General features: G+C 42.3%; 1 protein-coding gene across 2 annotated transcripts; it reads right to left on the bottom strand.

Moving 5' to 3' along the window:
• Window positions 1–2,519: 2,519 nt before the first annotated feature.
• LOC141110781 (uncharacterized) lies at window positions 2,520–11,271 on the bottom strand. 2 transcript variants are annotated; one of them, XM_073602390.1, is made up of 4 exons: window positions 11,118–11,271; window positions 10,472–10,577; window positions 9,443–9,569; window positions 2,520–3,937 (listed from the first exon to the last, which is right to left on the bottom strand). In XM_073602390.1, exons 2-4 carry the CDS (start codon window positions 10,518–10,520, stop codon window positions 3,010–3,012), a joined length of 1,104 nt encoding a protein of 367 aa, XP_073458491.1. In that variant the 5' UTR covers window positions 10,521–10,577; window positions 11,118–11,271; the 3' UTR covers window positions 2,520–3,009. The 2 variants fall into 2 exon arrangements, with proteins under 2 accessions (XP_073458491.1, XP_073458492.1); XM_073602391.1 differs by lacking the exon at window positions 11,118–11,271 and adding an exon at window positions 11,087–11,109.
• Between the last annotated feature and the right edge of the window lie 10,037 nt (window positions 11,272–21,308).

The following is a 21,308-nucleotide window of genomic DNA, read 5'->3' as shown; positions in this document are numbered from 1 at the left end:
CCGTGTAGCGGTGTGTGGCTGGCATTGGTTTTGGAGCCAACAAGATGCATAAGGATGGATATGAGGGTGGAGAGAGCCTGATATAGTCTGTCAGCATTCTAACAAAGAAGCAAACATATATATATATATATATATATATATATATATATATATATATATATATATATTTTTTTTTTTTTTTTTTTTTTTTAAGTCATGGTTTACTTTTGGTGTAAAAAAGCTCAGATCTTACTGTAGTATATTTGTTTATGTAGTGACAGAATTGGATACTATTTATAGTGATATTAAGCCCAAGAACAAAAATGTAATATATTGAAGCTTTCAAATGATTGGATGTGGTGGCTTTGTTTTCTTTTTGTTTAGGCTTTTTTTCCTCTATTTTTACCTGGTGATCTGGCCAGTATCATGCCTTTTCACCTGTGCGCCCCAAACTGTAATTCCTTCTCAACACACAGCCATTAATGTCTAAACCGCTGGCAAAAAATTGAGTACACCCCTAATTTAAAATGTCCAAATTGGGCCCAAAGTGTCAATATTTTGTGAGGCCACCATTATTTTCCAGCACTGCCTTAACCCTCTTGGGCATGGAGTTCACCAGAGCTTCACAGGTTGCCACTGGAGTCCTCTTCCACTCCTCCATGATGAAATCATGGAGCTGGTGGATGTTAGAGACCTTGCGCTCCTCCACCTCCCATTTGAGGATGCCCCACAGATGCTTAATAGGGTTTAGATCTGGAGACATGCTTGGCCAGCCCATCATCTTTGCCCTCAGCTTCTTTAGCAAGGCAGTGGTCATCTTGGAGGCGTGTCGGGTCGTTATCATGTTGGAATACTGCCCTGTGGTCCAGTCTCTGAAGGGAGGGAATCATGCTCTGCTTCAGTATGTCACAGTACATGTTGGCATTAATGGTTCCCTCAATGAACTGTAGTTCCCCAGTGCCGGCAGCACTCATGCAGCCCCAGACCATGACACTCCCACCACCATGCTTGACTGTAGGCAAGACACACTTGTCTTTGTACTCCTCACCTGGTCGACACCACACATGCTTGACACCATCCGAACCAAAAAAGTTTCTTGATCTCATCAGACCACAGGACATGGTTCCAGTAATCCATGTCCTTAGTCTGCTTGTCTTCAGCAAACTATTTGCAGGCTTTCTTGTGCATAATCTTTAGAAGATGCTTTCTTCTGGGAGGACAGCAATGCAAACCAGTTTGATGCAGTGTGCAGTGTATGGTCTGAGCACTGGCAGGCTGACCCTCCACCTCTTCAACCTCTGCAGCAATGCTGGCAGCACTCATACGTCTATTTCCCAAAGACAACCTCTGGAGATGACACTGAGCACGTGCACTCAACTTCTTTGGTCGACCATGGTGAGGCCTGTTCTGAGTGGAACCTGTCCTGTTTAACCGCTGTATGGTCTTCGCAACCGTGCTGCAGCTCAGTTTCAGCAAATTTACACTGTTATACAAGCTGTACACTCACTACTTTACATTGTAGCAAAGTGTCATTTCTTCAGTGTTGTCACATCAAAAGATACAATAAAATATTTACAAAAATGTGAGGGGTGTACTCACTTTTGTGAGATATTGTATATTTGCAATATATTGCATATAAACAGTATGTTATATTGCATTAAATTACCTATGTTCCCCCTCAATATACAAAAGTTTGCATACTAAACCCAGGTGTTGTTGTTTTGATTTTTCTTGAGAGCAAATATATTTCTATATTGTTATTGTTTAAAGCATATATGTATACCACATTATTTCTTGCATATGTATGTACTCATATCCATTCCAATTTTTAATTCATTAACCCTTGTAAAACACAAATATATTCCTGATATTTGCCTACTGTTCTATGTACTTGTATGAGAGTCTCCTGTTCTCTTTGTATTAGTTCCTATGCGTGAAATCCCTGGTGATCCTTCCAGTCCCTCTGCTTTCCTATTAAAAACTGACCACATTAAACAGGAGAGCACACCATGGTCAGTTCTCTAACTCTGCTGGGAACTCAGTGTACTCTCCTCCAATGACCAGGCTTGTCCTGACACACTCCCGCTGCACAGCCATTTACTGGGAAGCTCAGTGTGCTGCTGCTTCTCCTCCCCTCAGCTCCTGTGCAGCTGAGAACAGAGGGAATGTGATCACTTATAAAAAAAGGGGGAAAAGGGTATTTATAATGTATTTTTATATCTATACACACACATATATGTTTTGCCTTTAATTTCTATTTTAAACTGAATGGGTTGTTTTACAAGTTGATCATTTACAATCACTTTAACAAAAAGTAGAACAATGACAAATTATGCATTGCTAAGTTGCTTTTTATTTAACGGACTTCACATTGTACATTTACATTTCTAATACTATCAACCATATTGCCTTCTGTATAATATATACATATATATATATATATACACATATACATATACACACATACACACACACCGTATTCTAAACATTAAAAGCAGACAGGAACATATTTTCTATACATTTTTATATTGCTTGTTGTGTTTTTGTTTTTGTTTTTTTTTGTTTTTTTTACAAAACCACATTCATCTGTTTAATGCAATCTATAAAAAGGAATCATTGTGAATCCTGGCCATTGTTATAAAACATTTCATCATTGTTGGTAACTAGGGTTCCCTTTAACCTAATTTGTTTCATATTTTGTTTCAGAGAATGTTGGAACTCTCGAGCTGACTTTAAGTATCAGTAAAGTGCTAAGCTATGGAAATTTCAGTAAGTGCAGTTCAGTATTCCTTGAAAAGCTACAGACAATGTGTTAGGCAAATAATACTGAGGAAGAATCGAGGATTGCTGGGAGAACGTTATAAATACATGCTACAGATCGTGCTGAGTGTAAATGTATTGAGTGGAAAGTTGTAGAAATATTTTATGGGATTCTTGATGAATTTAATTAACAGCACATTTTGTGTGTAGTGCTGTGTAGGTATTATTTGCGATATTGCTATTCAGAAAATGAGTTTGACTATGGAAAACTCAGTTTTCATTAGAAACACCCTGATTTATGAATTCATGGATTTTGTCCCTGACATCTTTCTCTAGGTACTCCACCTGATCTTGCATAGTCACAGTGTATTCTCCCAACTTCTTCTTCATGTCCTCTACTCTCTGCACCAGAGCCTTGTTGAGAGCTTCCACTTCTGGTGTAATTGTGCCTTTAAATTCTGTAATTTTCAGGTCAATTTGCTGGTTTACTTGGGTCAGATAGGGTTCCAGCATCTGTTTGACATTTGCCATATCTCCATTGACCTTGTTTTTTAACTCATTGGCATAAGGGTAGAGTTGTTCTCGGAGTTGTACCGTTAGCTCCAGAGCTCTGTTCTCCAGCTCATCCACATTTTTTCTCATTTGAAACTCCATGTTCTGGATCTGTTTTCGCAGCTCATCTTGAACATCCTCTGCATAGGGATTCAGACTTTTATACAGCTCCTGTATTTGCTGATCAATGTTTTCTTTTACTTTTTCTGTGATAGGTGTCACCTGCTTCCTCAATTGGTCCATATTCTCATCTACCTTTACCTGAAACTCTTGTGAGTATGTAGCCAGTGTTGCCTGTAGATGGTCTGCATTTTCTTTGAACTTAGCTTCCAGGTCATTGGTCACAGACTTTAGCTGTTGGCTAAATTCCTGGGCAGTTTTGTCCAGTTGGGTTTGGAACGCTTCTGCATATGGAGCCAATTTAATCTGAAGTTCCTTGATATTATCGTTCAGGTGCTTGTGCAACTCATCTGCATATGGGGAGATCTTCTCTTTCAGCCTCTCCAACTCTGTTTTAATTTGTTCTCTTTGTTTTTCTGCATCCTGTGTTAATTTCTCATGTATCTGCTTGGCAAAAGGAATGAGCTGTTCCTGTAGATCCCCTGCATACACATTTAGACTCTTCAAGTTTTCTTCAATTAAAACACTGTGGGTGGAAAAATAGCAATCAAATACCACATTTACATAGATCACCATTTCATCTAATTAATATATATATATTTATATATATATATATATATATATATATATATATATATATATATACACACACACACACACACACACACACCCACACCCACATACACAGTGGGGACAGAAAGTCTTCAGACCCCCTTAAATTTTTCACTCTTTGTTATATTGCAGCCATTTGCTAAAATCATTTAAGTTCATTTTTTACCTCATTAATGTACACACAGCACCCCATATTAACAGAAAAATACAGAATTGTTGACATTTTTTGCAGATTTATTAAAAAAGAAAAACTGAAATATCACATGGTCCTAAGTATTCAGAACCTTTGCTGTGACACTCATATTTAACTCAGGTGCTGTCCATTTCTTCTGATCATCCTTGAGATGGTTCTACACCTTCATTTGAGTCCAGCTGTGTTTGATTATACTGATTGGACTTGATTAGGAAACCCACACACCTGTCTATATAAGACCTTACAGCTCACAGTGCATGTCAGAGCAAATGAGAATCATGAGGTCAAAGGAACTGCCTGAAGAGCTCAGAGACAGAATTGTGGCAAGGCACAGATCTGGCCAAGGTTACAAAAAAATTCTGTTGCACTTAAGGTTCCTAAGAGCACAGTGGCCTCCATAATCCTTAAATGGAAGAGGTTTGGGACAACCAGAACCCTTCCTAGAGCTGGCCGTCCAGCCAAACTGAGCTATTGGGGGAGAAGAGCCTTGGTGAGAGAGGTAAAGAAGAACCCAAAGATCACTGTGGCTGAGCTCCAGAGATGCAGTCGGGAGATGGGAGAAAGTTGTAGAAGGTCAACCATCACTGCAGCCGTCCACCAGTCGGGGCTTTATGGTGGCCCGACGGAAGCCTCTCCTCAGTGCAAGACACATGAAAGCCCGTATGGAGTTTGCTAAAAAACACCTGAAGGACTCCAAGATGGTGAGAAATAAGATTCTCTGGTCTGATGAAACCAAGATAGAACTTTTTGGCCTTAATTCTAAGCGGTATGTGTGGAGAAAACCAGGCACTGTTGATCACCTGTCCAATACAGTCCTAACAATGAAGCATGGTGATGGCAGCATCATGCTGTGAGGGTGTTTTTCAGCTGCAGGGACAGGACGACTGGTTGCAATTGAGGGAAAGATGAATGCAGCCAAGTGCAGGGATTTCCTGTACAAAAACCTTCTCCAGAGTGCCCAGGACCTTAGAGTGGGACGAAGGTTTACCTTCCAACAAGACAATGATCCTAAGCACACAGCTAAAATAATGAAGGAGTGGCTTCACAACAACTCTGACTGTTCTTGAATGGCCCAGCCAGAGCCCTGACTTAAACCTAATTGAGCATCTCTGGAGAGACCTAAAAATGGCTGTCAGCCAACGTTTACCATCCAACCTGACAGAACTGGAGAGGATCTGCAAGGAGGAATGGCAGAGGATCCCCAAATCCAGGTGTGAAAAACTTGTTGCATCTTTCCCAAAAAGACTCATGGCTGTATCAGATCAAAAGGGTGCTTCTACGAAATACTGAGCAAAGGGTCTGAATACTTAGGACCATGTGATATTTCATTTTTCTTTTTTAATAAATCTGCAAAAATGTCAACAATTCTGTGTTTTTCTGTCAATATGGGGTGCTGTGTGTTCAATAATGAGGAAAAAAATGAACTTAAATGATTTTAGCAAATGGCTGCAATATAACAAAGAGTGAAAAATTTAAGGGGGTCTGAATACTTTCCGTCCCCACTGTATACATATATATTCTAAAGTGCATTCGAGTATCCATCATAAAGCAGAAACTGCAGTATGTTTGTAAATAAACAAAATAAATGTATTGTATAACCATTGCAATATATCTTAACCACTTCAACCCTGGAAGAATTTATCCCCTTCTTGACCAGAGCACTTTTTGCGATACGACACTGCGTCGCTTTAACTGACAATTGCGCAGTCATGCGACGTTGCACCAAAACAAAATTGGTGTCCTTTTTTGCCCACAAATAGAGCTTTCTTTTGGTGGTATTTGATCACCTCCTGTGGTTTTTATTTTTTGCGCTATAAAAAAAAAAAAGACTTATTTTGCTATAATAAATATCCCCAAAAAATATATAAAAAAACAAATTTCTTTCTCAGTTTAGGCCAATATGTATTCTTCTACATATTTTTGGTAGAAAAAAAAAAAAAAAAAAAAAAGTTATAGCATCTACAAAATAGGGGATAGATTTATGGCATTTTTATTATTATTTTTTTTTTTTTTTTATTAATAATGGCGGCGATCTGCGATTTTTTTTATCATGACTGTGACATTATGGCGGACACATCAGACACTTTTGACAACATTTTGGGACCATTGTCATTTATACAGTGATCAGTGCTATAAAAATGCACTGATTACTGTATAAATGACACTGGCAGGGAAGGGGTTAAACACTAGGGGGCGATCAAGGGGTTAAGTGTGTCCTAGGAAGTGATTCTAACTGTGGGGGGGTGGGCTACCACTGACATGAGAGCGATCACTGCTCCTGATGACAGGAAGCAGTAGATCCCTGTCATGCCACTAGGCAGAACAGAAAAATGCCTTGTTTACATAGGCATCTCCCTGTTCTGCCGCTCCGTGATGCGATCGCGGGACACCGGCGGACAGCGAGTCCGCAGGACTGGTCACGGAGTACGCGTGCCCACAGTGCTGCATCTTAAAGGGAGTGTACAGGTACGCCTATTTGCGCAGCCGTGACATTGTTCCTGACGTATATCGTCGTGCACTGGTTGGCAAGCGGTTAACCTATAACAACCATTCAGATCAGCTTATAGTGTTTTTAAAACATTTTATAAAAAAAAAAAAAAAAATGTAGCAACATTAACATTAATCATTAAAGTATATCTAACGGCAAACATTTTCTTTTTTTCTGTGTCTCTTTGGGTAGATTACCCTTCACTTGCTGTCCTGTACAACAAGAAGTGAGGGTAAAGTGACAGAAATACCCTCTGAAATATTTATCTCTGGAACAAGTGTCTCCATTAGAACATTTCCCCCCTACTCTTGTTCTGATGACAACTCAGTTTGGGATTTTCACAGAATGTCCCTACCAGGGACACAAATATCAATATACAAATTCACAGGGGTCCTAACCTGTGACCACTCTATCCAACCCCCCCAAAAATCAGGGCTTTGAATACATTTTTGGGGGGAATCTAGCATGGAAAAGGACCTGGGGGTCCTAGTAGATGATAGGCTCAGCAATGGCATGCAATGCCAAGCTGCTGCTAACAAAGCTAACAGAATATTGGCATGCATTAAAAAGGGGATTAATTCCAGAGTTAAAACGATAATTCTCCCGCTCTACAAGACTCTGGTCCGGCCGCACCTAGAGTATACTGTCCAGTTCTGGGCACCAGTCCTCAGGAAGGATGTACTGGAAATGGAGCGAGTACAAAGAAGGGCAACAAAGCTAATAAAGGGTCTGAAGGATATTAGTTATGAGGAGAGGTTGCGAGCACTGAATTTATTGTCTCTGGAGAAGAGACGCTTGAGAGGGGATATGATTTCAATATACAAATACCATGCTGGTGACCCCACAATAGGGATAAAACTTTTTCACGGAAGGGAGTTTAACAAGACTCGTGGCCACTCATTAAAATTAGAAGAAAAGAGGTTTAACCTTAAACTACGTAGAGAGTTCTTTACTGTAAGAGCGGCAAGGATGTGGAATTCCCTTCCACAGGCGGTGGTCTCATCAGGGAGCATCGATAGTTTCAAGAAACTATTAGATAAGCACCTGATTGATCGCAACATACAGGGATATACAATGTAATACTGACATATAATAGCACACATCGGTTGGACTTGATGGACTTGTGTCTTTCTTTGACCTCACCTACTAGGTAACTATGTAACTATTTTAGGATGTGTATTAGTGTTATAGTTTTGCTTTTGCCTGTACTTTATGTGGAGGTAGTCATTGCTGGTCTTCTTGTGAAAATGCTAGCTGCTTGACTGCCAATAGACTTTATTACCATTTGAGTCACTGAGCTGGGTTAAGCATGCAGACCAGGAAAGTCAGAGTCAAGTCAGAACTCCTGAACCTTATATTTGTTCCAAGTCAGTGACTCATAAAGTACTAAAGTTATAGATTCAGCTCAACTATCAGCTAGTATTTTCAGGAGGAGGAGCCAGCAATAGCAAAGTCTACATTTCTTTAGTACATCTGTCCTACATCATTACATAGATAGATTAAATGACATACAGTATATCGAAAGGCTTCTGGAGGCTACAACATTTATAATGATTACACCTAGTTGGTTGATTTATTTTGCTTCCTGCATCTCTTTAATCCTTATCTGCCATCTACCCTTTCTTAATCTATATGCAGTTAATAAATATTGTCATACCTTTCCCAGATATCCCATTTCTTTGAGGGATCAGGGAAGGCTTACATTGCACTGGGGTTGAATTACTAAAGACAAATAAACTTTTCACATTGCAAGGGAGTTTGCCCTCAGAGTTTAGCGAATGCAGTGAAACTCTGCTGACTTCCATCATCCACTCATACACAAGTAAAAATGCTGTTTTTTTCCTGGCATGTGATTAGGTATTCTTTCCAAAGTAAAACTTCACTACAGTGACTAAGCTCTGGATAAAATTCCCTTGCGAAGAACAATTTTCACTGCAAAGTGAACAACCTATTTGCCTTCAGTAAATCAACTCCATTGAGTGTACAACTTAATCGAAACTGATTGAACTCTTTACCTTCATTAAAGTTGTGATGTGCCTGCTTGTGCAACATTTATATAGATTTACCTACTATGCTATGCATTTATATGTTATGATTCTGATAAAAACGAGCCTGTTGAGTGCTGATCACCTATGTGTTTTAACTTTACAGAGATAATATAAAATTGTTGTAATAGTTTCTATAAAGTGTGAAATTTCCAGAATTAATATACAGACAGCACTAAACTTATAACGTAAATCAGCAGCACCTAGAAATGCACAGGAGTTCTAAAATTGAATCAAGGTTTAGTGAAAGAAGTATATTACTGACAGAAATTATGATAATTAAGATGTGAAATCCTAGGATTTTGTTGTCGGAATGTCCGAACAAAGTCCATCCGTGTGTACAGGGCATTAGAGGACAGAGCATTTACAGGTTCATTAGGTATAACAACCAGAGGCAAAATTGCTGTTGCAAAATTTGTCATCACTAGCGGATGCTTTCAGTAGGGCAAGTCACATACCATGTCACCCTCGATACTGTACCCCAATAAAATTACAAGGAAAATTATTTCACAGATAAACGCCTACTTGTCAGAACCCTTGCAACCCTATATAACAGGAAAGGCTGATGGGCAAGCTATTTTTTTTGTAACGAGATGATAAAATGCTATGTCTTTTAGAGCCAAAATAACTTATCCAGTAGGTTCTACTGACTTTGACTAGGACTTTGATGCTGTTACAGTTATTTTCACTTACTTTAGCTGTTTGCTGATGTCAGATTGCTGGATCTGATCTATAGTGTCCTTTGTGCCAGTGGTCAGCTGAGTGAAGTATTTCCAGAAAGCATCGGATACCTGGTCAGTGCTGACTTCTGCCTGAGATCCTAATGGAGAGAAGAACTCATCATCAGACATAGAACGTCACATTAAATTGACTTATATAATAAAGCAGTGGCTAGATCTGATATTAGGTGCAGTAGCTCATAAAAAACAATCACATGTTATCTACTTACAAAGCTAGCATATACAGAGACTGGTTATAGGTCACTGCACTATAAACATTTAAAAAGGGGGCCAGAAGATTGTATAATGTATGTAAATGGATAAAGTAATCAGTAATAGAGGTGCATAGGTGGTTATTAGTGCAGAAGCACCGAAACCTGAGGTTTAATTAATCTGGGCTTTAAACCCTATTGTTCACCATGTAGTAAGATCAGCAGTTCTATACATGCAGTTTATTTTTATGTGAAGGCTTCCAGTAATCCCAGTTTTGAGAAAACCCCTCTATATTAATATTGTCGGAAGGCCCCCCACTGACCTATTTGCACCCTCCATTCCACAGCTTTAGAAATGGTCCTGTAGTGGCAATAGAGTCTTTAGGAAAGAATAAGTATATACACTGGAGTTTTATTACTATCAATAGGTAAAAGGTACAGATCAGTTTTACTTTTTCAGCTTATATAGTTACAGACATTGGGTGCGTGGGCCTGTGCATCAGGAATGTTTCTTTCTAAAGTGGTGCCAAGTGCTTTTGCTACTAGCCCCACCCATGATTACTAGGTCCTTCCCCTGTAGTAAATTCCATCCCCTTTTAATTGTGACCATATGTACCAGTGTAAACACTATGGAAACAATGTAATAAATTACATTACTGATGTATCCAAAAGGACAAACACCATTAGATGAAGATATCATCTCATGCTTCACCTAAAATGTGCTATCTTAGATAAAATTTCACCTTGACTTCTCAAAGAAATGACCCTGGTCACATGCTGATTTTACTGACCTGTGACTGCGCACATAAGAAGTGCGAGGGCTGCAACTTTTACCAACATGTTGACTGATCGAGAAGGTCAAGAAGAGACAGCCAAATGATCCCCAGTAATTGAAATCTATATAAAGAAAAATAGCAGTGTCAGACAATTAAGATTTGTGTATATATATATATTATACAATGAAATAATGGCTCTAAGCTGTATACAAGCTAACCCTATTTTATGTTATAAAGTTAGTTGTTATTTTAACCTTAACATAATACTTATTGTGCATTTGTACCTTTCTGAACTGAGGAGGGGTTAACCAACCCTCTTCAATAGGCTAGCATAAATGTTAGGATGTGGAAACCAGTGTTACTCAAAACCCAAGTTTTGCTGCTATGTATCTCTGGGAGATAAGAGTCAGAACTAGTAAACTAAAATGTGAACATGTGTTATAATGGTACAATATAAACATACTTTCATATTCTGAAAAGAGTTTAACTAGATACTAAACAAGTAGAATAATGCAACAATAAAATAATGAATAATGCCCCCCACCCCCCGAAACTTAAAAAAATGTTCAAAAACTTTCAGGTAACACATAATTTCTTCTCAAATAATTTATGAACTAAGATGATATTTACCCCTGTGTAATAGGACTTCCTTTCCCCTTACCTGTAGCCTGGTACTTGGGATTGATGTTGATACCGATGCTACAGTCTGCCCTTTATATTGGACGTTCCCTATGCTATGACTCTATTCCAAGTCAGCCTGAACTTTAGATCAGCTTTACAACGTGGAGTTCCTGACGTGTCATTGTTTTCAGAGAGATTCTGGAAGTTTGATGAGCACATTGAGGACTGGTCAGTGTGGACTCATAACGATAAGGAGAATGGAACTGTTGTGTAATTGTTTTAATTCAGTAATTGCAGCTAACAGTGAAACAACAAGAATTTTATGACTAAAGCTTACACTTGGTGAGATGGGGTTATTTTGAAATATACTTAGACTCAGCTAAAAAAAAAGTTGAGGCAATTGAGGTCAAATAATTTGATTTAATTGGAAAAAAATCTGTATTTAAGCCACAATTATAGAAAATGGGACCCCTGACATTGCTAACTCATTTAGAAGGTATCAGAGGTCTGCTTTTTCTTTGACCCTACCACTTAAACGAGAAGTATGGCTTTAAAATAAGAAAAACATTTATACTTACCTAGATGGCTACAGCGTCGATCCCCTCTGGCTCTAAGACTGAGAACTGAGCAATCAAAGAGCACTGATTGCTCAGATATTGGTCTTTAGCCTGCAGAGAGCTGGCACCTGTCAGACACCCTCTTTTCTGCCCTCCAAGGCTCCCTGGAGCACTGAGCCATGCAGGGGGAGGAGCAGCTGGTTCATGCTTTCAGCAATTTGCTGAGAGGCCGAGCCAGCTGCCGGTCGAGACATCTTGGTAGATCCCAACTATCTGGCTGGTGTTTCAGAGCCTGCACTGAACTAACTGCAGTTCTGTGATCCATAGTAGAAATATAGCCAAAATAGCTTTGGCTATACTTCTGCTTTAAGTTGGGTTGATTAATCAAAGTAGAATTCCAGGATGAACCTAAGTAGTGTTAAAAATGTTCCCTGCTAGAACCTATGCTGACTAACCTGTGTAAGAGAAATGTATACACTTATACCTTGTGTCAAGGAGGTACACACCGAGGCCGAGATGCTGAGAGCGGTTCTCTCTTGCGACTAAGCGCCCTCCACCCCTGGTGGTGGTACAGAGGGTGAAGGGCACAAAGAGGCACGAGACACCAGCAGGCTGGGCAGATCTTACGTGAAGGTCACTGGGAAGCTGGCAGTTGTGCAGGGACTTGTAGACACTGGAGCCCAATGAGGTAGATGAAATAGCAGAGTCCAACAGCAGGCCGAGGGTCGAACACAGGTGACTGGTAGCAAGTCTTTAAACAGGCTGAGGGGTCTCGTACAGGAGACTGGTAGCAAAGTCCGTGAGCAGGCTAAGGGTTAAGCACAGGAGACTGGTAGCAAAGTCCGTAAGCAGGCTGAGGGTCAAACACAGGAGACTGGTAGCAAAGCCTGTAAGGGTCAGGTGCAGGAGGAGATCAGAGCAGGTCAGGGTCAATCCGGGTCACAACGGTTAATCACAAGGCAAGATACAGAGGCAAGGAACACGGGAAGCTGAGAGATAAACCAGCAATTAAAGCATGGAGCTGAGCAGCCTTTTATAGGCCAGCAAAGGAACTCACATTATGCGCACGCCGTTGGATTGCGCACACATCTGCACTGAAGCGCTGCTCTGCCACGCATGCGCGCAGGAAGGCGGCAATACTGGCAAGGTTGGTTCCTGTTTCCACCCTGACACCTTTATTCAGCCCACTCTGGTCTGGTTACATGAACCAGCTCCTCTGTGTTAGTCAGTGGTGTCTGCAGGTGAAAGGAGGAAGCGCAGACAAAGGATGGGCCATAGTAGTCTAAAGCCACATACACACGATCGGATTTACCAATGGGAAATGTGTGATGACAGGCTGTTGGTGGAAAATCCGACCGTTTGTACACTCCATCGGACAATTGTTGGTTTTTTCCGCGGATAAATGTTGGATGGTAGGCTTTAAAATTTTCCGCTGACAAATGTCTGTTGTCGGATTTTCCGAGCGTGTGTACACAAGTCCGTCTGACAAAAGTCCAAAGTACAAACACGCATGTTCGGAAGCAAGGACGAGCCAGAAGCGGTCGGTCTTGTAAACTAGCATTCGTAATGGAGAATTGACATTTGTGACGTGGCAAATTATGAAATCTCGAAATGCAGTGCACATTCTCTTGTTCTTTAAAGGGATAGTAATGAAGCTGCTTTGTTGGTGATACTGATGGAGTTCTGCCAAACGTATTTTAAAAGGCTTTTATTCTCTAGTGATATCAAGAATATTATTATGCTTTTCTTTTTTTGGGGGCAAGTTACCACAGCACCATTAGCCTGTAGTTTTTAAGATCAAAGATAAAACTATGTTGGTGTTCCTTGTCAATTTTACATTGTATTTTTTTTAAATGTAACTGCCTACTCCCAAACTGTCATTTGAAGTAAAACACATAGCCAAGTATTATTCTCCACAATTTGTTTTATTGTGCATTAAAAAAAGAAAACAAATAAAATTAGACATGCTATCTGCCAATAGAACTTAACCAAAAAGTGCATTCTATGCATCCAAAAATATAGAAGATATACGAAATAAAATCATTATTCAACCAAAAAATAAAATAAAAGTCTCATGCATGTGTCCTGCTTCAATGCCAAGAGTTGGTGAAAGCAGATGTCTGTCATCCGGAGATAATTCTGAATATCATCCAAATTATTCTCCTGGAGCTCCTGCAGCAAAGGCATATGACATAATTGGTCACCATTAATAAAGCAACCAATTTTTGGTCCAAGAAATGCTCCTTCTCCTGTTCCTGGACTGGACTTGGGTCAAAGCTGTCACGGACCTGGCCGGAGCAGAGGCTGTTGGAGAGGACTGTATGCAAGCCTGTTGCCCACCGATTATGGGCCCTAGCATTTGAGGTGAATGAGAAATCCAGTCTGAACTGTATTAATCGGACTCAGTCATGTATATATTGTATGGGGACTCCTTACTGTAGATTTGTGTCCCTGAAGAGGGAGGGGGGATTCCTCCAGCAGCCCCCTGCTGATAAGACTGATTCATTCTGTTGGGACACATCCTGTGAGGAGATGCTGGTGTTATCAACATGTGTTTATGTTAATTGAGAGAGCTGATCACATTAGCCAGCAGCACTGGCTAATAGACGAATGGTCTAGGCTGAGGAGGGGGGAGATTGTTGTTTGTATTGTTAATTGTATTAATGTGTGAAGCTCGGTGCCCACAAGACTGTCATCTGGTCTGGGTACATTTTGTAGTAAATTAAGTCATGTTAATTAGGTTAGCTTTGAGTCATCCCTGCTGTATAAAGGTCTGTGAGATCTCAAAATAAAGGTAGTTCTGATGTACTCCAAGACTGGTGTTGTCTAGTTCTTGGGGTTCCTATAGCCAGATCCATTGGACTCGTGTTCCAGAACTTAGGAAGCGGTATATGACGGAAGCACTCAAGCGGAGTGTGGGGCGTTCCGTGACATTGGTGGCAAGCAGCGGGAAAGCTTCCTGAAGTCTGGGACATCCAAACTTCCATCTGGATCCAAGGTCCAGATAGCAGAAGAGGAGAGGTACAGATACCAGCCGCCATGGATGAGGAATTCAGAAGGAGGTTGCGAGAGATGCAGATACAGCACAGAGGACCAGTATCGGAGCAGGTCCTGCTGGGATGGTGTGATTCTATTCGCTGCAAACTCTGGAAGGAAGCGCTAGCCCGTGAGCAGCGACACCAGGGAAAAGTTCTCCCCTCCATCGAGGAAAGGTACTGGTCGCAGTACGGACTGCGGGTGCGGTTTTTGGGAGAAAAACCACACAAGAAGCAGACAGCTGAATTAAGCAGGCTGGTCTGGGCAGAGATGAAGCTGGATGAGAGCTACAGAGCCCTCCGGTGGCATGTATCTCAAGCATGTCCCTGGATAGCGCATGACAGCCCAACGGAAGGCTTAAGCTACGGCGGCTTGGGACTGTTGTTTGTGAAGCTGACAGGGGACCCTAACTTTGGGAGTGATTTGGAGCGGCGGGTGGACGAAATCATGGATTTCAGAGAAGGGCTACTGAACATTTCGGAAGTGCACTGGGCACAGGAAGATTTGGAGTTTCTGGCCGTTCAGGAATGGGAGCTAGAGATCGCCTACAGACGGCTGCTAGACATTGCTCAGTGCCAGGGCTGGGCTCCCTTTGCCTGGGACTATCAGGAAATACCAGCTGACAACCCTGAAATCCTGGCTGAAGAGTCGGCAATGTGGCAGAGCGATAGTGTGCTTTGCCAACCTGCCCCCACAGCTATGGAGGCGGAGGTCTTATGGCGGATGCAGCAAGTGCTGACTGACCTTGATGATCCTGTTTCTGCATGGGATGATCTTGGATGGAGGAATGTGCCTGTCCAGCAGCATGCCAGAGAATCTGCAGTGGAAAATCTGGAGATTGCCATCCCCAAAACTGAAGTGCTGACAACAGGGCAGAGCTCTGCTAACCTCTGCCCAGCACTGATAACATCTTCTGGGTTCCATGGACAGGAGATGGTGAACCTCCATCCCCAGACACCAGTTGCAGAGACAGGGGATTTGATAGACTTTTCTGCTGAGGAAGAACCATCGGGTGAGCCCCCAGCAGAAGAGTTGGGATTAGGGCCAAACTTCATTGCGCTCTGCTCAGCACTGATGGCATCTTCTGAGTTCCACGGACAGGAGATGGTGAACCTCTATCCACAGACACCAGTTATAGAGGTAGAGGATTTAATAGACTTTTCTGCTGAGGAAGAACAACCTGATGAGCCTCCAGCAGAAGAGCTGCTATCAGGGCCAAAGTTCACTGTGTTCTGCCCAGCACCAACAGTGGCTTCAGCCTTCCTGAGAGAAGAGGTAGTCAGCCTTTCTCCCACAACACTGACAGGGACATGTGATTTTCTGCCAGCAGCATCTATGGAGTTAAAACAAACTTCTCCAGCTGAAGATCTGGTAACTGAACAGAGGGTCCAAGACCTCTGTCCCACACTTTTACCAATTCCAGAGACTGGGGATTTAATAGACGTTTCTGTAGAGGAGGAACCACCTGGCAAACCCCCAGCAGAAGTGCTGGCAACCGGACAGAGGGTCCAAGACCTCTGCCCCACACCTGCAGCAATTGTGGAGGCCCAAGGTGAGGAGGTGGCAGTCTATCGCGAGCTGCAGATCAGGATCCAAGGAGAGAATGCAGTCATCACCTCACAACTGCAGCTTGATCTGGTGTCGGTTGATGGGGCTTCAGTCCCCACCTGTATACCCCAGGGATGCTGGGCAGTCGGCCCAGATCCCCAACAGCAGGATGGAGTGAGCCCAGTCCCCCTGTCTTCTCTCCAGCGGCAGAAAGGATTCCAGGGAGAAGGGCCAGTCCGGGCCTCTCCCCAGCGGCAGATATGTTCTCTGAGAGAGGCAGAGGATGGCTGGGTGAGTAATACACTGTTTGGAATAATTTGTTTGGGGTACTGTGTGGGTACAGGCAGTAGAGGACTGGAACTATGGACTAACTTCGGAGTCAACCCGTCTGGGGTCTCCTCCTGTGTTAGTCTCCTGCCGAAAGGGGAGAAATGTCACGGACCTGGCCGGAGCAGAGGCTGTTGGAGAGGACTGTATGCAAGCCTGTTGCCCACCGATTATGGGCCCTAGCATTTGAGGTGAATGAGAAATCCAGTCTGAACTGTATTAATCGGACTCAGTCATGTATATATTGTATGGGGACTCCTTACTGTAGATTTGTGTCCCTGAAGAGGGAGGGGGGGATTCCTCCAGCAGCCCCCTGCTGATAAGACTGATTCATTCTGTTGGGACACATCCTGTGAGGAGATGCTGGTGTTATCAACATGTGTTTATGTTAATTGAGAGAGCTGATCACATTAGCCAGCAGCACTGGCTAATAGACGAATGGTCTAGGCTGAGGAGGGGGGAGATTGTTGTTTGTATTGTTAATTGTATTAATGTGTGAAGCTCGGTGCCCACAAGACTGTCATCTGGTCTGGGTACATTTTGTAGTAAATTAGGTCATGTTAATTAGGTTAGCTTTGAGTCATCCCTGCTGTATAAAGGTCTGTGAGATCTCAAAATAAAGGTAGTTCTGATGTACTCCAAGACTGGTGTTGTCTAGTTCTTGGGGTTCCTATAGCCAGATCCATTGGACTCGTGTTCCAGAACTTAGGAAGCGGTATATGACGGAAGCACTCAAGCGGAGTGTGGGGCGTTCCGTGACATCAAAGCAATAACTCCAAGGCCAATAATAAACAACACGTTATCTCCTCCGATTCCGCAACATGTCTTGTTGACGAACGGCCATTCGGAAACAAACTGAAAAGCACTAAATGAAAAGCGCAAATCAACACTCATCAATCTTCCAATAACACAAAATTAGCAGAAGGAGCCCAAAGGGTGGCGGCGAAGAGCTGAAAAACCACGTAGTACGTCACTATGTTCGTGTTTGTTGGCTGACAATTCTCTGCCATTTGTATACAAGACAAAATGCAGGCACATGCCTTTGGACAAAAGTCCGAGGTTTTGTCTGCAGAAAAAACGATTGTGTGTACGAGGCTTAAGGGTGATGTCATTACTCCAGGCTTTAATAGCCGCTGTTGAGTTCTCTCTCCTCTCCCTTGCAGCCGCCACTGGCTGACACAAGGGAGCCAGATCACATCACTCCACCGAGTCAGAGTGTATACATATTTCCTATAAAGCTTAGTCAGCGTAGGTGTTGGGGGGCTGCATTTTTAATACTATGGGTTTATCTTGGAATTCTACTTTAAAGACTAATAGGCTGTTCACATTGCAAGGGAAATTGCACTTTGATAGGGAATTTGCCCCAGAGCTTATTGAATGAGGTGAAACTCTGTTGACTTCCATCATCCAATCATGTTCAAGTGTTTTTTTTTATTTTCCTTGCATGTGACTGGGTATTCTTTGCAAAGTGAAACATTACCACATTGACTAAGCTCTTGGACAAATCCCCTTGAAAAGTGCAACATACCTTGGATGGTACCTGTGTAGTGTGAATACCTGAGTGTTGTCTGAGTAGTGTGTGTGGATCGTTAGTAATTGTGTATTGTGTACTGTGTATTGCGGGTGCACATAGGTCTGCGGGTACGCGTAGGTCTGCGGGTGCACGTAGGTCTGCGGGTGCACCTGGGTCTGCGAGTGCACCTGGGTCTGCGAGTGCATGTAGGTCTGCGAGTAGGTGTGCGAGTGCACGTAGGTCTGTGGGTGCACGTAGGTCTGCGAGTACCTGTATATTGTCTTGTTGAGCACCTGTGTATTGTCTTGTTGAGTACCTGTGTATTGTCTTGTTGAGTATTAGTGTCAGGAAGCTAGTTGTTAATTTAATGAGGATTGGGGATTATACCCTGTCCAAATTACCTAATAGGTATGATGCCAGGCGGGTGTGGAGAGGCGACTCGTTGTACATCTTGTGGCATGTATGCGTTCCTTGATCATCCAATCGAGGGTGAACACTGCTGTGCAAAATGTAAGCACATTGTTTCCCTGGAAGCCCAGGTTCTGAATCTGGGGAAGCAACTGTCAGCACTAAGAAGTCCCTCCATACTAAAGGAAAGCCAGGAACATATATGGTAGGTGACGGCAGGGGCCAGCACAAAGGCAGGTGGAGACAAAGAGGTGCAGGCACTAGGAAAGAGTAGATGGGTGACAGTCAGGAAGGGTAGAGGGGGAAGTGCCAGGGAGGCCGATCCAGGACTGGAGCATCCCAATAAGTATGCTCCATTGAGTGACATTGGTAAAACCAGTCAGGGACCAGCGCTGCTGGAGCTGAGGGACTCTCCTAGCTGCCAGGGGAAGAACTCCTCCAGTGAGAGCGGGGGGAGAAAGAAGGGAAAGGAAAGACAGATTCTGGTGGTAGGAGACGCAATTCTTAGAAAGACATAGAGGCCAATCTGTAACAAAGACCTGAAGCAACGAACTGTATGTTGTTTACGGGCACTCAGGTTCGGCACATCACGGATCTTGTAGACAGATTACTGGGAGGGCCTGGGGAAGATCACGTGCACTTTGCCACCAATGACAAAGTCAAAGGCAGATGGAGTGTCCTAAAGAACGATTTTAGGGACTTGGGAGCTAAATTAAGGAAAAGGACCTCCAAGGTAGTATTCTCAGGAATACTACCGGTACATCGAGCCACACCAGAAAGGCAGAGGGAGATTAGGGAATTAAACAAGTGGCTGAAGAGCTGGTGTAGTAAGGAGGGGTTTGGGTTCCTAGAGGACTGGGCTGACTTCTGTCGATAACCAGTACTATAGAAGGGATGGACTGCACCTAAATGAGGAGGGTGCAGATCAGCTGGGAATGAAGATGGCCAAAAAGTTAGAGGGGTTTTTAAACTAGGCAAGGGTGGGGAAGGGTCCAGAGGTAGAGATAGTCAGCGCTGAACATATTCCAGAGGGTAATATTGGGGGCATTAGTCATAGGTTGACCAAAGCACATAAACCCAAGGTAAGTATAGTAGCAAGTCCTAGTTGCAATCTTGGAATACCCAATAAGAGGATAACATGTAAACTACGTGGCATGTTCACCAATGCCAGGAGCCTGGTGGACAAGATGGGTGAACTAGAGATACTGTTGTATGTGGAGGATTTGGATTTTGTGGGAATTTCAGAGACCTGGTTCAACAGCTCTCATGATTGGCTGGCAACCATTCAAGGGTATACCCTTTATCGCAAGGCTAGAGAGGGTAAAAAAGGGGGAAGGGTATGCCTATATATCAAGAATAATGTACAAGTGAATGTGAGAGATGACATCACTAAGAGAGCTAGGGAGGAGGTGGAATCCTTGTGGGTAGAGCTCCAAAGGGATGAAGCTAAGGGGAAAATAATACTGGGAGTATGCTATAGGCCCCCTAACCTGAGGGAGGAAGGGGAGACAGATCTCCTATCACAAATTGGATTAGCAGCAAGTATGGAAAGTGTTATCATAATGGGGGATTTTAATTATCCAGACATAGACTGGGCGAGGGAACCACTCATTCACCTAAGGCTCGCCAGTTCCTAAATGTCTTGCAGGGCAATTTTATGGGTCAGATGGTAGGCACACCATCCGTTACTGGATCTACTGCTTATTAACAATACAGACCTGATCACGGATGTGGAAATACAGGACAATTTAGGTAACAGCGGTCACAGGTCAATTGGATTCAGTATAAATCACACAAATAGGAAACATAAGGAGAATACAAAGACACTGAATTTCAAAAGAGCCAACTTCCCTAAACTACGAACCTTGCTAGAAGGCATAAATTGGGATAAAATCTTAAAAACAAAGAACACGGAGGACAGATGGGTTTGCTTTAAGAGCATATTAAATAAGGGCATTAGCCAATGCATCCCATTGGGTAATAAATTTAAAAGAGTGAACAAAAGTCCTGGATGGCTTAACTCCAATGTAAAAATGCATATAAAAGCAAAGGAGAAGACCTTCAAAAAATACAAGGTTGAGGGATCATCCTCAGCATTCAGACTTTATAAAGAATGCAACAAGAAATGTAAGGGTGCAATAAGGATAGCTAAGATAGAACATGAAAGAGAAGAGAAAAAGTGCACAGAAAAGTAGCCACATCCATCAATTGTTGAAGACACAGAAATAAGGTAATACTAAGTATTACCAGGAGGGCGGACTTTATGGGCTAAGAAACAACAACTAAACAATGGAGAAGAAACAATATTAAAAAACTCAGTTTTATTAGGGTTAACAATTACATTTAAAAGATATTACATTCAAAAAGAAAAGATATAAGATTATAGTAAAAATTATAGCATATATGCATCTATGTTTATTATGCAGTGAGCCCTTGTACGTGTACGCGTTTTGCCGCTAGGCTTCCTCAGGACACGGCCAAGGTTCACAGACGAGAAAGATAAGAGAATATATTTCTCTATCTTAGTTTTTGAAGTAGAATGTCATATATAGTCACGATAGGGTAGGTGATGCACTTAGAAGCTAAAAAATATATTGGGTATAGCTGAGTCTATAAGCGGGGCATATGGATAATATTCCTGGTTGGGAGAAGGCCACAGAGGGGGAGGGGGGCCAAAAGGTATCCAACAATGAATCCTTGATTCAGTTTTAGCAATGCTGATGGCTATATACATATATATTGCTGTATATTTAAGATTTGAGTATTAAAGTATGCCCCTGGGAGACAGCAATCCACTGCACACGTGGATTCTGAAACAGATGGCGAGTTCAGAGGGTGGTGA

This window comes from Aquarana catesbeiana, linkage group LG10 (genome assembly GCF_042186555.1).
Source record: "Aquarana catesbeiana isolate 2022-GZ linkage group LG10, ASM4218655v1, whole genome shotgun sequence".
Lineage (NCBI taxonomy): Eukaryota > Metazoa > Chordata > Amphibia > Anura > Ranidae > Aquarana > Aquarana catesbeiana.
Note: the sequence above shows the minus strand (reverse complement) of the source record. Positions and strands in the feature narration are given on the sequence as shown.